The 18,328-nt window shown below is 46.4% G+C and overlaps 1 protein-coding gene across 13 annotated transcripts in view; it reads left to right on the forward strand.

The window, feature by feature from the left end:
- CEP250 (centrosomal protein 250) overlaps positions 1-18,328 on the forward strand; it is a 134,974-nt gene that overhangs the window by 59,934 nt on the left and 56,712 nt on the right. For 11 of the 13 annotated variants that reach the window (XM_065566571.1, XM_065566574.1, XM_065566577.1 and 8 more), the window contains 4 exons: positions 7,591-7,735; positions 8,159-8,305; positions 8,494-8,724; positions 15,187-15,380. In XM_065566571.1, coding sequence (XP_065422643.1) covers positions 7,591-7,735; positions 8,159-8,305; positions 8,494-8,724; positions 15,187-15,380 — 717 coding nt within the window. The remainder of the gene's footprint in view (positions 1-7,590; positions 7,736-8,158; positions 8,306-8,493; positions 8,725-15,186; positions 15,381-18,328) is intronic. The other 2 variants (XM_065566581.1, XM_065566582.1) reach the window with 2 other exon arrangements.

Here is an 18,328-nt window from a genome sequence, read left to right on the forward strand (position 1 = left end):
CTATATCGGCCTTTCACCCAGGGGAACTCGCGTCCTCGGTATTCTCTAACCCGGTGGTCGTTAGATTCCTCAAGGGCTTAGACCGGATGTACCCACAACAACGTCAGCCCGTTCCGACGTGGGACCTCAACCTGGTTCTCTCCAAGCTCACAGGTCCTCCATTCGAGCCACTGGCCACCTGTTCACTTCTGTACCTATCCTGGAAGACAGCCTTCCTCGTAGCCATCACTTCAGCAAGGCGCGTTTCTGAACTCAGGGCGCTTACATCCGAGCCCCCTTACACAGTTTTCCATAAGGATAAAGTGCAGCTTCGTCCACATCCTGCCTTTCTCCCTAAGGTGGTTTCTCCATTTCATATCAATCAGGATATATTTCTCCCGGTCTTTCATCCTAAACCACATGCTACTCGCCAGGATCAACGTTTGCATTCTCTGGACGTACGCAGGGCCCTGGCTTTCTATATTGACCGCACAAGGCACTTTAGAAAGACGACGCAACTCTTCGTTGCAGTGGCCGACCGAATGAAAGGCTTACCGGTCTCCTCACAACGCCTATCCTCCTGGATTATGTCTTGCATCCGGACTTGCTATGACCTGGCAGGTGTCTCAGCACCGCACCTCACCGCTCACTCCACGAGGGCCCAAGCTTCCTCGACTGCTTTCCTGGCGCAAGTTCCGATCCAGGACATTTGTAGAGCTGCAGTTTGGTCATCAGTCCACACATTTACAGCTCACTATGCACTAGTGCCGCAGTCCAGGGACGATGCTGCATTTGGATCAGCGGTTTTGCACACAGCAATGTCTCACTCCGACCCCACCACCTAAGTTGGGCTTGGGAGTCACCTAATTGGAATCGATATGAGCAAGCACTCGAGGAAGAAAAGACGGTTACTCACCGTTGTAACTGTTGTTCTTCGAGATGTGTTGCTCATATCCATTCCAAACCCGCCCCCCTTCCCCACTGTCGGAGTAGCTGGCAAGAAGGAACTGAGGGGACGCCGGGTCGGCTGGGGTATATATTCAGCGCCATGAAGGCGCCACTCTAGGGGGCTCCACAGCCGACCCGCCGGTGTTGCTAGGGTAGAAAATTCTCCGACGATCGTGCACGCGGCGCGCGCACACCTAATTGGAATGGATATGAGCAACACATCTCGAAGAACAACAGTTACAACGGTGAGTAACCGTCTTTTCTTATGGATGCCTGAGTGCCTGAGAATTGTAGAACTTGTAAGAGTCAGACCTTTGTGTTATGGCTTCCAAAGCAAAGCTAGACACTCTTAAAAATTTTGAAAGATGTTAAGTTTTCAGTACAGTATAACTGAAGAAAACAACCAGACCAAACCTTTAAAAAAAAATCATGTCTGGTCTGAACAAAGTGAGAATTTTCAGACCAAGAGGAATAAGTTTGTAATCACCTATTCCTTTTCTGCACAGTGTGGCATTGTTCCATACAGTACATTTTCAGGTGTTTTGTCCAGAGTAATTTTAAATGATCCACGAGATGAGGCTCTCATTGCAAAGGCTCTAACATACTCAAGAAGTTTCCCTGATATTCAGTCTGAATCTTCCCTTTCTTTATTTGATTAGTAATAAGCATAGTATTATGGAAGTGACTGGAAGACCAGTCAGAATTGGGGTCTATTTAATTACACAGGCATACCATGCCTAGCAATGTGACAGTCCCTGCCCTAGAAAGTGTATAATCTAGGGTAATAATAAACAGGAGGATGAAACAAATAGGTGAGAGGGAGGAGAAGTAAAAATAATAGAAGCATGTTGTTATGTACAGTAGCTGTGTGCACAGTGTAACTTGCCAGCTATACCAGCTGGCAGAGTTCTGTAGACATCATAGCAGAGACAAGTCTTATGGACTTACACATTTTGAAAGAATTTGTGCCATGTGTTAAGGGACAGCATGCAAGTAAGTGCAGTTCTGTCCCCTGGAGCACAATAAATAACTCCTCTCACTCTTCCACATCAACCCCCTGCAAACATTTATAGAGGTCTCTAGTTCTTCTCCCCTGCACACGTAAGCTCATAGTCTGTGGGCACTGAGACAAGCCCTACTTATGAAAAGAGCTGAATATTTCCTCATTAATCAATCCTTCCCACTTGTCTCCTCTATTGGTCATTGAATGGAAGCCCGTAAGTGGGAGCAGTGTTCCTGGTGGAAGAGCAGAGGCATTTGGAGGAGCTGCCTCTGCTTTGGGACATTATGCCTGTGTATACAGCCTGCGATCGGGAGGGTGGTGCAGGAGTCCCCTGCTTAATGGTTATAGTCCAAGATGGTGGCGGCCTTGCCTAGTGGCAACCAGTCAGGTGGCGGCAGCCCCATTTAGTAGTCACCACTCGAGTGGGAGTAGGGGAACCCAGGACCACCCTACTACATTGGGTTCAGACCCAGGGTCCTGTGGGCCGACTTGGCTGCTCACCTGGCCCATCAGCTTCCCTGGGCCACTTCCTACTCCAGTCTGCATCCCATCTAATCACTGCCTGGCTCTGGGTAACATCACCTTTGGGGGCCCCAGCCCTCATCCCTGGCACCAGCTCTGAGTCTCGACTGCTTGCTGACCCGAGGCAGGCTCCACCCTGATTCTCTCCGGGAGCTCCCAAGTTACATCCTCCTCCCTGGCTGGTCAGGCCTAGCCTGAGCTGCCTGGCTGGCTTTTTAGCCCTGCCTCCAGTCCGAGTAGGCTCACAAGGGCTAAGGAGAGGGGCCTCCTTATCCAATAACTATTCCTTAACCCCTTCTTGGCCAGTGAGGGGCCTATACCCGGTCATACCCAATTCTATGTTGGCTTTTTTGCAGCCACATCAGGTTGCAAACTTCTGTCTAACTAGATCTGTTTTTGGTGTTCCTGCTTCCCAGATTTTTGCATCCTGTTGATCATTTCCCTGTTGTATATTAGCCTATATTTCCTAAAAGGAATGTCTTATTTTTCTCTCTAGAGAGACACTGTGGGTGAGGTAATATCTTTTATTGGACCAACTTCTGTTGGTGAGAAAGACAAGCTTTCAAGCATATGCAGAACTCTTATTCTTTTCTTTCCACAATTGATTTTCATTGACCCCCTTTGCATTATTTCATTGTCCATGATGGTATTAAGAACTCTCTCCATTGGAGTCAGCTGTGACTTCATTGAGGAGTGGTATGCCCTCTCCCCCAGCCATTAATAATTTAAACAAGGCTGGATTCACCTCCAGTCTCAGATATACCAAATGCTCTTGCTGAGTAAACATCTCTCTTTCTAGGCATGGTATTTCTCATAGACTATCAGGGTTGGAAGGGACCTCAGGGGGTCATCTAGCCCAACCCACTGCTCAAAGCAGGACCAATCCCCAGACAGAGTTTTGCCCCAGATCCGTAAATGGCTTCCTCAAGGATTGAGTTCACAACCCTGGGTTTAGCAGGCCAATGCTCAAACCACTGAGCTATCCTTCCCCCAGCTATCAGCCTGTTAGCAGAACAAACCAAATAAAACCCATAATAGCTGCCTGGCTCTGTCTCAGTTCTTAGACCCACTGTTTCCTTGTGGTCTTTAACAGCAGCAGTTATATCATATGTAGAGAGGACTGCCCATTCCCAGATCTCGAGGCGGTTGTCCTTACTTGTGAACTGTTGTGCTGCTCATAAGTCCCCCCGTGCCCTCCAAGCAGTGTCATCAAGCTAATCTGGAGGTTATTAAGGCTCACCCTCTGAACAAATATTTATTTAATCCCTGCTGATCCTCGATTAAGGGCACTAAGATTTCCTCCCAGGGACCATCTTGAGCGTGCTATCAATCCAGAAGGGTTCCCTCCCTGACTCCCAAAATTGCACTGCCCCCATCATACTGGTACTTAACCTCAATGCTTGAGGCATCCCACTAGATCTCTTCCCAAGGACAGTTTTTAGTGTTTATTACATTGTTTCTGTGCAAGCCAATTAGAACTCATTTTTTCAGTGAAGATTCTGAGACACAGTATCAAATACTTTCATTATTGATCTATAGATTATAAGAATGGCCATACTGGGCCAGATCAATGGTCCATCTAGCCCAGTATCCTGTCTTCTGACAGTGGCCAGTGCCAGGTGCATCAGAAAGAATGAACTGAACAGGGCAGTTATTGAGTGATCCATCCCGTCATCCAGTCCCAGCTTCTGGCACTCAGAGATTGAGGAACACTCAGGGCATGGGGTTGTGTCCCTGACCAGCTTGGCTAATAGTCATTTATGGACCTATCCTTCATGAACTTAGTAAATCTTTTTAAACCCAGTTATAATTTTGACTTCCACAACATGCCCTGGCAATGAGTTCCACAGGTTTACTGTGTGTTGTGTGAAGAAGTACTTCCTTATCTTAATTTTAAACTTTCTGCCTATTTATTTCATTGGGTTACTCTGGTTCTTCTGATAGATGAAAGGGTAAATAACACTTTTTCTCCATCCATAATTTTATAGACTTCTATCATATCCCCCACTTAGTCGTCTCTTTTCTAAGGTGAACAATCCTGGCCTTTTTAATCTCCTTTTTTTACGGAAGCTGTTCCATACCTCTAATAATTTTATTGCCCTTTTTGTTTCTTTTCCAATTCTAATATATCTTTTTTTGAGATGGGACGACCAGAACTGTACACGGTATTCAATGTGTGGGTGTACCATGGATTTATATAGTGGCATTATGATATTTGAGTCTCTCCCTTTCCTGATGGTTCCTAACGTTCTGTTAGCATTTTTTGACTGCTGCTGCACATTGAGCGGATGTTTTCAGAGAACTATCCACAATGACTCTATGATTTCTTTCTTGAGTGGTAACAGATAATTTAGATCCCGCCATTTTGTATGTATAGTTGGGATTATGTTTTCCAGTGTAGATTATTTTGCACTTATCAACATTGAATTTCATCTGCCATTTTGTTGCCCAGTCACCTGGTTTACTGACTTCCCCTTGTAATTCTTCGCAGTCAGCTTTGGACTTAACTATCTTGAATAATTTTGTGTCATCTTCAGATTTTACCACCTCACTGTTTACTCCCTTTTCCAGTTCATTTATGAATATGTTGAACAGCACAGGTCCCAGTACAGATCCTTGATGGAACCTCCTATATGTCTCTCTCCACTGTGAAAACTGACCATTTATTCCTATCCTTTGTTTCCTATCTTTTAATCAGTTACTGATCCATGAGAGGACCTTTCCTCCTATCCTATGACTGCTTACTTTGTTTAAGAGCCTTTGGTGAGGGACCTTGTCAAAAGCTTTCTGAAAGTCCATATTCGCTATATCACTTGGATCACCCTTGTCCACATGCTTGTTGACTCTCTCAAACATTTTCAATAGGTTGGTGAGTCATGATTTCCATCTGCAAAAGCTTTTTGACTCTTCCCCAACATATTGTTTTCATCTGTGTATCTGATAATTCTGTTCTTTGCTAGAGTTTCAATCAGTTTCCCGGATACTGAAGTTAGGATTACTCATCTGTAATTGCCAGGATTTCCTTTGGAGCCTTTTTTAAAAATTGATGTTATATTGGCTACCCTCCAGTCATTTGGTAGAGAAGTTGACATAAGTGATAGGTTACATGCCACAGTTAGCAATTCTGCAGTTTCACATTTGAGTTCCTTCAGAACTCTTGGGTGAATACCATCTGGTCCTGGTGACTTACTACTGTTTGTTCCAAAACCTCCTCTACTTACATGTCAACCTGGGACAGATTTCAGATATGTCACGTAAAAAGAATGGCTCAGGTGTGGGAATCTCCCTCACGTCTTTGGCAGTGAAGACTGATGCAAAAAATTCATTTAGTTTCTCTGCAACGGCCTTGTTTTCCTTGAGTGCTCCTTTAACACCTTGATTCTCCAGTGGCCCCACAGATTGTTTGGATCACGTCTACATTCCTCTCATTAGTGTTATAATTCTGTTCAAACAAGCAATCAGGTTTGATTATTCTTTATAAACCCAATGTGATCAACTATGGAGTCATGACCACAACTTTGTAATAGCTGTTAAACTCAACTTGCCTCCTTCAAGGCTTTCTATCAAGTAAGCTGTTATTTATAGATGTAAGGACCAGGAAGGACCATTGTGATCAACTAGTGCAACCTTCTGCATAGCATAAGGTATAGAATTTCACTCAGTATTTCCTGCATTTAACGCATTAACTTGTAATTTAATTAGAGTATCTCTTATAGTAAGCCATCTAATCATACTTTAAAGATTTCAAGTGATGGAGAATTTACCACATCCCTTGGCAATGTGTTCCAGAGGCTAATTACCCTCACTGTTAAACGTTTGCTCATTTCCACTTTGAATTTTACTGACTTCAGCTTCCAGTCATTGGACTTTGTTCTGCCTTTGAGTGCTAGACGGAAGAACCCTCTAATATCTGATAGCTTCCCTGGTGTAGTCACTTACAGGCTTATTGAATAGCTTCTTAACATACCCTTTTTGATAAATGAAGTAGATTGAACTTCTAGTCTCTCACTGTAAATTATTTTTTCAGACCACAAATCATTCATGTAGCTCTTCTTTGAACTATCTCCACGGAAGAGGGAAAGGGAATAATGTGGTTTTATTTCGTAGCAGCTTCACTTGACAACATCAAGTTGCATAAGGCTTTTATACCACTGCCCATCACAGTAGTATCTGAAGGTCAGGTTTTTAAAGGTATTTACATGCCTAAAGATGCCTGGTGGGATTTCAGAAGAGCCTAGGCATCTTACTACTATTGACTTAAATGGGAGTTAGGCACCTTGGTGCCTAGGGGGACTTTCAAGAACACCTATCTGCATCTTTAGGGACCACTTTTAAAAATATGGCCCAAGTGCCTTCCACATAAAATCAATAGCAATAACAAAATCTCTAACAGACTTCATGGGGCCTCTGGCACTTTTATTTTTCAGGGTAAAAACTCTGCTTGGGGTAGGATTCTCTTTTAAAATGTTATTAATTTACTTTTTTGGTATTTACTTAGGTTTAAGTTGTTTCAAAGTTGGTATCTTATGGTTTGTTGGGGATATGTTGGTATCTGAATGAGAGGAAATAGTATCTCTTTGGGTAGATAAATTTAATTTATGTCCTGTGTGGTTTGCAAAGCTCGTTGACATCTGTTCACTGAACTGTAGGGGTGGGAATGGAGCTCTATTTTTGAGCTAGCTCCCACCATCCTCTGAAGTGCTCAGAGCTCCTTTAGGCAACATGTATTCAGCTTGTGGAATTTGTAACTGAAGAAGGTCAGACAGTCAATAGCATGGCTGGATAATGTTATAAATTCTAAAATCAGGGTAATCCCACTGAGGTGAGGAACATTTCCATGTCCAGCATTGCACAGCTGGCCAGTTCCAGGGCCTCTTACCACAGCAGAGACAGAGGATGAATGGCTCAAGCCAACAATGTCCTTGGACCCTGAGACCTAGAAGGGCTGATGGAATTGGCTGGGAAACAGCGGGTCTGGGATAGGAGTCATTTGGACATGTCTTCTTGTTGCCTAGGATTTTGAAATGATAATGCCTTTAAATCTAAAAGCTTCTCTCCTCTCTCTCCCACCTTCCACCATTGTGTGTGTGTGTGTTTGTGTGTCTATCTCTCTGTCTGTCTCCCTCCCCTCCTCTCAGTCAGAAGGCTTTAGCTGCACTTGAAGCAAAGCATTCATTGTTAAAGAGCGAGTTGGTTGCCAGGAGGGAGGCGCTGGAGAAATCTCACCTTGATGGGGAGTTGATGAAGCAAGAGAAACATGAGCTTGCCATGGCATTGGAGAGGGTACGGGCTCATCTGTTATTCCCAGGCAGCATCAAGCCCAGCTTGTTATTTCAAGAGCGAGTTCAAATAGCAGGCTCACCATACACTGCTCCCTGCAGTATGAAAAGGCTAGATAGTGTTATCTCCCATAAGGGGACACCAGAATCAAGCCAGAAAAACACTTCAGGGAGTTAAGCCTTCATGTGCATAGAGGGATGGCTGAGAGAGGATTGGGACCCCGACTAGAGGGAAAGAGGAATTCCTAGAGGATTAGGGGTGTGTATGGTGAGAGGGATGCACTTTGGGAATGAGGGAGGAGGACTGTCTTGGAGACATAGCTGATGTCAGGGGTTTGGTATGGAAAAGGCGATCCTTGGGTTAAAGCAAGAAAAGCCTTTGAGGGGTTTTGTTTTCATCTCCTTCCTTTCTTCTTTGCCCTGCTAGGCAGAACAGTCAATTGCTGAGTTGACAGGCGTTCAGAATAAACTGAAGGCAGAAACCGCTGATCTGCATGATGTGGCTGAGAAGATGAGTGGCATTAATGAGGCTCTAGCTTTGGATAAAATGCAGTTGAATCAGCTTGTCCTGCAGGTGAGTAGAGGTCTCCAAGAGTTGGGTTTACCTTGGTGAGGTCTCCTTCAAGCTTCTCCAGGGAATACTGGGGCTGACTGAGTGTGGACATGGCACAGTGTTCTCTGCCCAGGGCAGAGGCCCCAAAAAGAGTATGTCTGTGTTCTCTGCTCCTTGATTTCCTTTTTTGTTTTTTTCCTTGACTGTAGTTGGAGCAGGAGAATCAGGCTTTGTCAAGCAAAGTGAAGGACATGCAGAGAGCAACAGCCTCTGTGCAGGAGGAGCTGAGCCTGTCCGAAAGAGCAAATGAGGAGCTCTGTGCAGAGAAAACCCTTCTGGAGCAGTTGCTGCAGAAAGCTAAGGAGGTGCAGGAGGAACTGCAGGCAGAGTTGGGTGTGCTGAGAGATGAGAGAAAAGAGACCCATGAGGTGATGAGTCAGGTGAGAGAGACCCCCCTGTCCTCCACAGGAATCTGGCAGCACCAGCACTGTGGTGCTGAGGCTGGGCGTGGTGCTGTTGGGTTTTAGAACACCATCAGCACTAAGACATCCAGTGCTGTTGGAAACAATACAGGGTCAGAGTTCACATGACTCTTGTGCATTTCCTACTCGGCATGTCTCAGACTGATGGTGAAGGGTGGGGTTTGCGATGACTCTCCATGTTTTCTTGGGAGTTGAATTGTCCAATGGAGAGTATAGTGCATATAGTGAAGACGGTCACTTTCCACCCCAGGAACCCAAAACACTTCATAAATATTAGTGAGTTCAGCCTCACAACCTCCCTGAGAGGGAGGGACACTAGCCCCATGTTATAGGAATCTGAGGCTGAAGATTGCAGGCCTATGACAAAGCATGGAATAGGACCCAGTCATGCCATTCTTCTAGCACTACCACTGCACCTGTCATTGCCCCAAGGAGAACTCACTGGGAAATGTTGTGTATTGCAATAGGGGCCCATTTCATCCCTGCACCCAACGAATCTGCATTTTCTGATGAAAAATTCCTGACCAGCTCTTGTTAGGGGATTTCCCCATGGGCTGGCTTTGCAGTCTCATGATACTAGGGTAGTGGAATGCAAGGTTCTGTACTAGGTCCAAAATGTCAGGAAGCATAAGGAATGGAATAGAAAATATGGAAAATGTAATGCCCTTGTATAAATCAGCAATCCGGCCTCCACTAGATAATGTATGCAGTACTGGTCACCCCATTTCAAAAGGATATTGCACAATTAGAGGGGGCTCTGAAAGAGGTAATGGTGAGAGCAGTTAGGGGCCTGGAAAAACTCCTATAAAGAGCCGTTGAGAAGATTGGCATTGTTTACATTAGGGAGGAGACATCATAAGAATATATAAAATACCGAATGGTCTAGAGAAGGGAGATTTAGTCACCCTGACTCCTAATTCAAGAACAAGGGCAGATTCAATTAAATGAGACAATGGTAAATTGATAAAAGGAAATGCTTTTTCATACAGCATGTATTTAGAGTACGGAACTCCATTGCCACAGGATGCCACCACTGAGGCCAAGGACTTAGCAGGATACAGAGAGGACATTTATATGGGTGACCAAAATATTGAGAGTTAGAATAGTAACTAGTAAGAAAGGAAATGGAAGGGCTATAAATCTGCTTGCATTGGGGCTGAAGCCAATCTCTAACAGTTCTGGATTTGGAGGACAGTCCCCTGGGGGGATTATCCTATGGGCGGGGATTCATGCACTTTTCTTTGGTGTGTCTTGCACCTTTCTCTGAAGCAGCTGGTATTGGTCAGTGTCAGAGATAGATAGGATAGTGGCCTGGTTGGACCATTGGTCTGATCCACTCTGGCAATTCTTGTGTTCCTACAGATTATTTTGGCCCTCTGAATCCCATGGGCCCTTGCTCCTCACTTCCCCTGCCTGCAGCTCCTGGGAATGATTTATAAATGCCCATGCTTTCTAGAAGAGCCTCCATGCCAACGGTAGCTGGCCTTAAGCAACCTTTGTTACTCACTCCAAGCTGACCAGGATGATACTGCTGCCTCGTGTCTTGACTTATTAGTTAGTTCCTTCGGGGTACCCTGCCTTGATTACTTGCTATAACTGAATGCTTATCTTGTTGCCTGTTATAAATGACTTGTCATTTACACCTTGTCCTCTGTCTCTGCTAACCACTCTCCAGCCACCACCAGGCTTCCTTCACTCATCTTCTGGATCCACTCCTCACTTGTCCTCATCCAGTTCTCCCCCTCCCAACCTCATTCTCACAAATCCTCTTACCTTCTCCCTGTCCTGTCTTCAGCAACATGTCTCCTAGGCCATGCCTTCCTCCTATCCCATCATCACCCTCACCCCACTGGCTGCAAGCTGAGCCACCCCATTTCATAGAACCATAGAAGATTAGGGTTGGAAGAGATCTCAGGAGGTCATCTAGTCCAACCCCCTGCTCAAAGCAGGACCAACCCCAACTAAATCAACCCAGCCAGGGCTTTGTCAAGCCAGGCTTTAAAAACCTCTAAGGATGGAGATTCCACCACCTCCCTAGGGAACCCATTCCAATGCTTCACCACCCTCCTAGTGAAATAGTTTTTCCTAATATCCAACCTAAACCTCCCCCACTGCAACTTGAGCCCATTGCTCCTTGTTCTGTCATCTGCCACCACTGAGAACAGCTGAGCTCCATCCTCTTTGGAACCCCCCTTCAGGTGGTTGAAGGCTGCTATCAAATCCCCCCTCACTCTTCTCTTCTGCAGACTAAATAAGCTCAGTTCCCTCAGCCTCTCCTCTTAAGTCATGTGCCCCGGCCCCCTAACCATTTTCGTTGCCCTCCACTGGACTCTCTCCAATTTGTCCACATCCTTTCTGTAGTGGGGGACCCAAAACTGGACGCAATACTCCAGATGTGGCCTCACCAGTACTGAATAGAGGGGAATAATCATTTCCCTCGATCTGCTGGCAATTCTCTACTCTGCACTTGTCTTTGTTGAACCTCATCAGATTTCTTTTGGCCCAATTCCCCAATTTGTCTAGGTCACTCTGGACCCTATCCCTACCCTCCAGCATATCTACCTCTCCCCCCCACTTGATGTCATCCGTGAACTTGCTGAGGGTGCAATCCATCCCATCATCCAGATCATTAATGAAGATGTTGAATAAAACCGGCCCCAGGACCGACCCTGGGGCACTTCGCTTGATACCGGCTGCCAACTAGACATCGAGCCATTGATTGCTACCCGTTGAGCCTGATGATCTAGCCAGCTTTCTATCTATCTTTGTACTCCATTCATCCAATCCATACTTTTTTAACTTGCTGGCAAGGATACTGTGGGAGACCATATCAAAAGCTTTGCTAAAGTCAAGTCCAACCCCAAACCCTCCCAGTTTCTTTTCCCCAAGGCTACTTGCTTCACTCTACCACCAACCCTCAACTTCCCAAGGCCTGGGTCTCAAGGGAAACTCCTACTCCTCAGTGTACTTTACCCAGCTGTCTGTGGGGCCTCCTCCTAAGCTCCTTGGACAGAATTCTTCTAAAGCCACTTGCAGGTCTTTTGCCTGGAGAGGCCTCGAACTTCTGCTTCTGTCCATGTCCAAAGAGAGATCCACAGCAAATCTTGCTCCCTCCCTCATCATTCCTTTACTGAAGTGAGAGAACCCTTTATAAAAAGTCTAATTTTCCAGCATTCTTTGCTGGAAAGCCTACTGCTCCCAAGATTCCATTTATTCTGGGTTGTAACAGAGCAGAGCTGTAGCCAGCCTTAAAGGGCCCTCATGCCCTGTTACAGGTGGAAATGGAGCATCAGATGTACCTGTTTTCAAAATTCACCGGTAAACTTTTAGGAAAGGTGGTAACACAACTTTGATTACGTGGGAGCCCTTCCTCAAGCCCTGAGGAAGAAGAGAAGAGAGAAATCAACAAACAGACAATTTAAACTGACACTGAACTAATTTTAGTTTAGTTTATCAAAAAGAAAATTTGTGAGCATCATGTGTCAATGGAGTAGAATGGGGAATTTGTCTTCACTTGTTTGATTGTTTCATAATCTGCTATACTAATTTTGGGTATTATAATATAGGATAGGTTTGTTATCTTATTTCATTTTAAGGCCTTTTCTTTGTTTGATAATCTGAGGTTTTGTGTACTATGCTTTGTTTGACAAATACCCAGCTGGGGTGCTATGATGAAAGAAAAGCTAAATAGCTTGGATTAGTGTCCAAGCTTGGCTGTCTCTTGGAAATGTGAAGGAGGAATCTGATCTGTGCAGCACTTATGGACAGGACTATGTTATAAATCAAAAGCCTTGTTGGTGCAGGCACGTTTGCAGTCTACCATCTCCCCACTTTCATATCTTGGCCACATCAAACTGATTTTCACAGAGTGCTGGAAGACACTTCTCATCCGCAAGAGCTGTTTTCCTGCCAAATCTAAGCTATTTACACCCAGCCACTTAAAGGAAAAGTGGGATCAAATTGTCATTTTTTAAGAATGGGAAAGCATATTTATTTATTACTCTCGTCGGTCTCACAAATGCCTAAACTGTCTTTGCTCAAACTTTTCAAAAAGTCACCTTTGGGCATACTTCGACCAGGACTCTCAAAAGATTTCAGTTTGAAAGGTGAAAGCTTTGGAAAGTTTAATACAGGGATAGCTCCCGGAGGCCAATACCATTGAATTGCGTCCACACTACCCCTTCGCCCTATGTGTTGGTAGTGCCTGAGCTAATGTTAGAATTGTCTAATATACAGGTTAAGGAAAGAGTGTCTGTACTTCTGGGTATAATGCTTAAATTATCCAAAAGTATAAAGTCTGATTTAAAAGTCATAAATACATATAATACATAATCTGCAATAACAAATTAGGGTTAATAAATTCAGTGATACAGTTAAAAGTATTAGCATCCAAATATTTGGGCACATCACTCATAAGAGGTTATACTAAGGGTATGTCTACACTATGAAATTAGGTCGATTTTATAGAAGTCGATTTTTTAGAAATTGATTTTATACAGTTGATTGTGTGTCCCCCCACTAAGCGCATGAAGTCGGTGGAGTGCATCCACAGTACTGAGGCTAGCGTCGACTTTCGGAGCGTTGCACTGTGGGTAGCTATCCCACAGTTCCCGCAGTCTCCACTGCCCATTGGAATTCTGGGTTGAGCTCCCAATGCCTGATGGGGCAAAAACATTGTCGCGGGTGGTTTTGGGTACATGTCATCAGGCCCCCCTCCCTCCGTGAAAGCAACGGCAAACAATCGTTTCTTACCTTTTTTCCTGGGTTACCCATGCAGACGACATACCATGGCAAGCATGGAGCCCACTCAGCTCACCGTCGCCGTACGTCTCCTGGGTGCTGCTGGCAGACGCGGTACTGCATTGCTACACAGCAGCAGCTCCTTGCCTTCGCAGCAGCAGACAGTGCAGTACAACTGCTAGCCGTCGTTGTCATCTCCTGGGTGCTCCTGGCCGACCTCGGTGAGGTCGGTCAGGGGCACCTGGGCAGACATGGGTGCTCCTGGCCAGCCTCGGTGAAGTCGGTCGGGGGCGCCTGGACATAAATGGGAGTGACTCCAGGTCATTCTCTTCAAGTTTCGTCTAATGGAGATTCAGTCCTGCGTGGAATATCATGCGAGCTGGAGGCTTTTGCCTTAGGCTGCTCTCCCAGCCAGCAGCACTGCACGGTCGCACCTACCCCAGCCTACCCCTTGCTCCCATGGCTCATGAAGCCTGAACAGTAGTAAGGAGCAGTTCAACTATAGGCTGAACAAGTGCAGAATGGTGGTAGAATGTGCCTTTGGACGTTTAAAATCTCGCTGGCACTGTTTGCTGACTAGGCTGTTTGTGATTAGAAGGCACGCTGTGCATCACAGAGGCTTTGAAAACCAGTTTCATGACTGGCCAGGCTTCGGTGTGACAGTTGTGTGTGTTTCTCCTTGATGCAAATCCTCCCCCTTTGTTGATTTTAATTCCCTGTAAGCCAATTTCCAATTCTGGGACTCCATGGTCACCTCTGCTGATGAGATCTGCACGGTCACCTCTGAGCTTGCCACGCTGGCCAAACAGGAAATGAAATTCAAAAGTTCGCGGGGCTTTTCCTGTCTACCTGGCCAGTGCATCTGAGTTGAGAGTGCTGTCCAGAGCGGTCACAATGGAACACACTGAGATAGCTCCCGGAGGCCAATACCATTGAATTGCGTCCACACTATCCCAAATTCGACCCAGCAAGGTCGATTTCAGCGCTAATCCCCTCGTCGGGGAGGAGTACAGAAATAAATTTTAAGAGCCCTTTAAGTCGACAAAAATGGCTTCGTCGTGTGGACGGGTACAGGGTTAAATCGATCTAATGCTGCTAAATTCGACCTAAACTCATAGTGTAGACCAGGGCTAAGAGTAGATTATGGAAAGCAAATATAGCAATGAGTGTAGATTGTCCCTCAGTAATTGAGAATTTAGGGTAGGTAAATACAATCCATCACAGAAGTATTTCAGTTACTTTCCTGACTTCACTTCTCAATGGCACTCCAGCTCATCTCTCCTGGTATTGCCGATGTCTGGTGATGTGTTCTAAATAGTCGATGTGTCCCTCGACTACCTGATGGCGTCCAATACCATGAGTTGCCACATCAGCTGAGCGTAGCACTGATCAATTCCACATTCCCACAACACTCACGCATTACTGGGGCCCCATGCACCCAGGGACCAGAGCTATAGTACTATCCCAAGCAACCCAATATGGACATAGACATCATTTCCAAATTGTCATTTTCAGGCCTGGTTGTCTCCTGGTACATCAGTGCAGAGTGACACCATGAAGGGAGATTATCTCAGTCCTTCAGCCTTCTCCTCTGGCTAGCTCAAGAGTGAAACTGATGAGTTCTGGAGAGTATCTTGGCTAGTAGTAGGAGCTCATTTCCTCCTTTCCCCCCATTTTCAGATGTGTCGCCAGGAGGAGTCATCCAGCACTGACTTGGAGAAAACACGGCTGGAGTCAAGTCACCGTGGAGATGCACTGGCTAAAGTATCCAGAGAAAAGGAAGCCCTGGTGCGTGAGAAGGCAGCACTGGAGGTGCGACTAGGGGCTGTGGAGCGGGACAGACGTGGCCTTTCAGAGCAACTGGCAGAGCTCAGGTGAGGTTGGGGAAAGGGCCTTGTGCAGCACACAGATATACTTGTTGGATCTAGTTGTAATGTCACTCGGCACTGAGTAGCTGGAATAGTATAGGTCGACTTACCCCCATAGTGAAGACATGCTCTGAGAGAGTGCTTTCCATCTGAGGATCACTGTATGTTTTGCAAACAGCCTCACCACCTCTGGGAGGTAGGGCCATTTTAGTATCCATGTGCCAGGGCCAGAGTTCGCTCAGCCGGACAGCCGCTCATCAGGAGTCACAAGAGAAAACCCGAAGTCCCAGTGAGGATTTATTTTTGGTGCAAGCTTAATAAACTGAAGCAGAAGTATCTGCCCATGTCCCTTTCCTGCAGCATGGTACTGTGTAAACTCCAAAACAATCCAGTATAATTCTTCAATATCTAGTTCCTCAGCTCTGACAGAGTGAGCTGCCCCTGGGCCATCTTCTTTGGCACAAGCTGTTTGCTTGGATTATCGGGATTGTGGAATGGAGTCTGAGGCTGAGTTTTCTGCAGGCTGCACACTTCTGTTGATTGAGTAGACATCATTCCCTGATTACAACACCACGGATTTTGGAGCGGGCACTTCTGGATCCAAGGCTTTGACCTGAGGACAGTCAGAGTCAGTCCCACATCCGACTAAGATGGAGCTAGAGACTTATTCTGAAGGTGCTGGAAACCCAGAAACCTTCACGGATCCATTTCTATGTTTGTTTATGTTGGGAATGATGGGGGTTGTAGGAATGTGCCACAGACCGAGATTCCATTTTCCCCTTGGCCCTCTCCAGCCTCTTTTGATTTCTAGTCCTTCCCTGTTTTATGGATCCTTTACACCTGAGCCTTGCTGACCTGTAGGAACAGGCATCAAGGTGAAATTGTTTGGTCCTGATAGAGGCCTCCCTATAGGATGGGGGAGCAGGCTGATGCCAGACACAGGGTATGTCTACACTACAGGATTAATCCGAATTTAGATAATTCGGATTTGAAAAACAGGTTGTATAAAGTCGAAATGGATGCGGCCACACTAAGCACATTACTTCGGTGGTGTGCGTCCAAGTACCGGGGCTAGCGTCGATTTCTGCACCGTTGCACTGTGGGTAGCAATTCCATAGCTATCCCATAGTTCCCGCAGTCTCCCGCGCCCATTGGGATTGTGGGTTAAGATCCCAGTGCCTGATGGGACAAAAAACATCGTCGCAGGTGGTTCTGGGTACAGCCTCACCTCCTCCCTCCCTCCCTGCATGAAAGCAACGGACGGCAGACAACCATTTTCGCGCCTTTTTTCCTGGGTGGGTGAACACTGCAGACTCCATACCACGGCAAGCATGGAGCCCGCTCAGCTCAAGACAGCAGTCATGAATATTGTAAACACCTCGCGCGTTCTCGTGGAGTTTATGCTCAGCCAGGACCAGAGAAACGAGGCGAGGAGGCAGCGGCGGCGGCAGCGCAGCGACAACCATGATGAGGACATGGACACAGACACGGATACAGAATTCAGTGAAACCACAGGCCCCGGTGCTTTGGAGATCATGTTGTTAATGGGGCAGATTCTATCCATGGAACGCCGATTCTGGGCAAGGGAAACAAGCACAGACTGGTGGGACCGCATAGTGTTGCAGGTCTGGGACGATTCCCAGTGGCTGCGGAACTTTCGCATGCGTAAGGGCACTTTCATGGAACTTTGTGACTTGCTGTCCCCTGCCCTGAAACGCCAGAATACCAAGATGAGAGCAGCCCTCACAGTTGAGAAGCGCGTGGCGATAGCCCTGTGGAAGCTTGCAACGCCAGACAGCTACCGGTCAGTCGGGAATCAATTTGGAGTGGGCAAATCTACTGTGGGGGCTGCTGTGATGCAAGTAGCCAAAGCAATCACTCAGGTGCTGCTACGAAAGTCTGTGACTCTGGGAAATGTGCAGGCTATAGTGGATGGTTTTGCTGCAATGGGATTCCCTAACTGTGGTGGGGCAATAGACGGAACCCATATCCCTATCTTGGCACCGGAGCACCAAGCCACCGAGTACATAAACTGCAAGGGGTACTTTTCAATGGTGCTGCAAGCACTTGTGGATCACAAGGGACGTTTCACCAACATCAACGCGGGCTGGGCGGGAAGGGTTCATGACGCTCGCGTCTTCAGGAACACTACTCTGTTTAAAGGGCTGCAGCAAGGGACTTACTTTCCGGACCAGAAAATAACCGTTGGGGATGTTGAAATGCCCATAGTTATTCTTGGGGACCCAGCCTACCCCTTAATGCCATGGCTTATGAAGCCATACACAGGCAGCCTGGACAGGAGTCAGGAGCTGTTTAACTACAGGCTAAGCAAGTGCAGAATGGTGGTAGAATGTGCATTTGGCCGTTTAAAGGGTCGCTGGAGATCATTATTGACTCGCTCTGACCTCAGCCAAAGAAATCTCCCCATTGTTATTTCTGCTTGCTGTGTGCTCCACAATCTCTGTGAAAGTAAGGGGGAGACCTTTATGGCGGGGTGGGAGGCTGAGGCAAATCGCCTGGCTGCTGATTACGCGCAGCCAGACACCAGGGCGATTAGAAGATCACACCATGAAGCGCTGTGCATCAGAGAAGCTTTGAAAACCAGTTTCATGGCTGGCCAGGCTACCGTGTGAAATATCTGTTTGTTTCTCCTTCATGAAAACCCTCCCCCTTTACTGACTGATTTTCTGTAAGGAACCCACCCTGCCCCTTCCCCCAGCTTTCTTTCAAACCAAATAAAGTCACTATCATTTAAAAATCATTTATTCTTTATTAATAGATTAGAAAAAGAGGGAGGGAACCCGGGTGGTATTTGGGAGGAGGATTGCTGGGAAGGAAAAAGCCACAAAGAAAAGGTTAAAAAAATGACAGCCTTTTGCTTGGGCTGTCTACTGGGGTGGAATGGGAAGGTGTACGGAGCCTCCCCCCCCGCGTTCTTACACGTCTGGGTGAGG

Source organism: Chrysemys picta, chromosome 13 (assembly GCF_011386835.1).
Source record: "Chrysemys picta bellii isolate R12L10 chromosome 13, ASM1138683v2, whole genome shotgun sequence".
Classification (NCBI taxonomy): domain Eukaryota; kingdom Metazoa; phylum Chordata; order Testudines; family Emydidae; genus Chrysemys; species Chrysemys picta.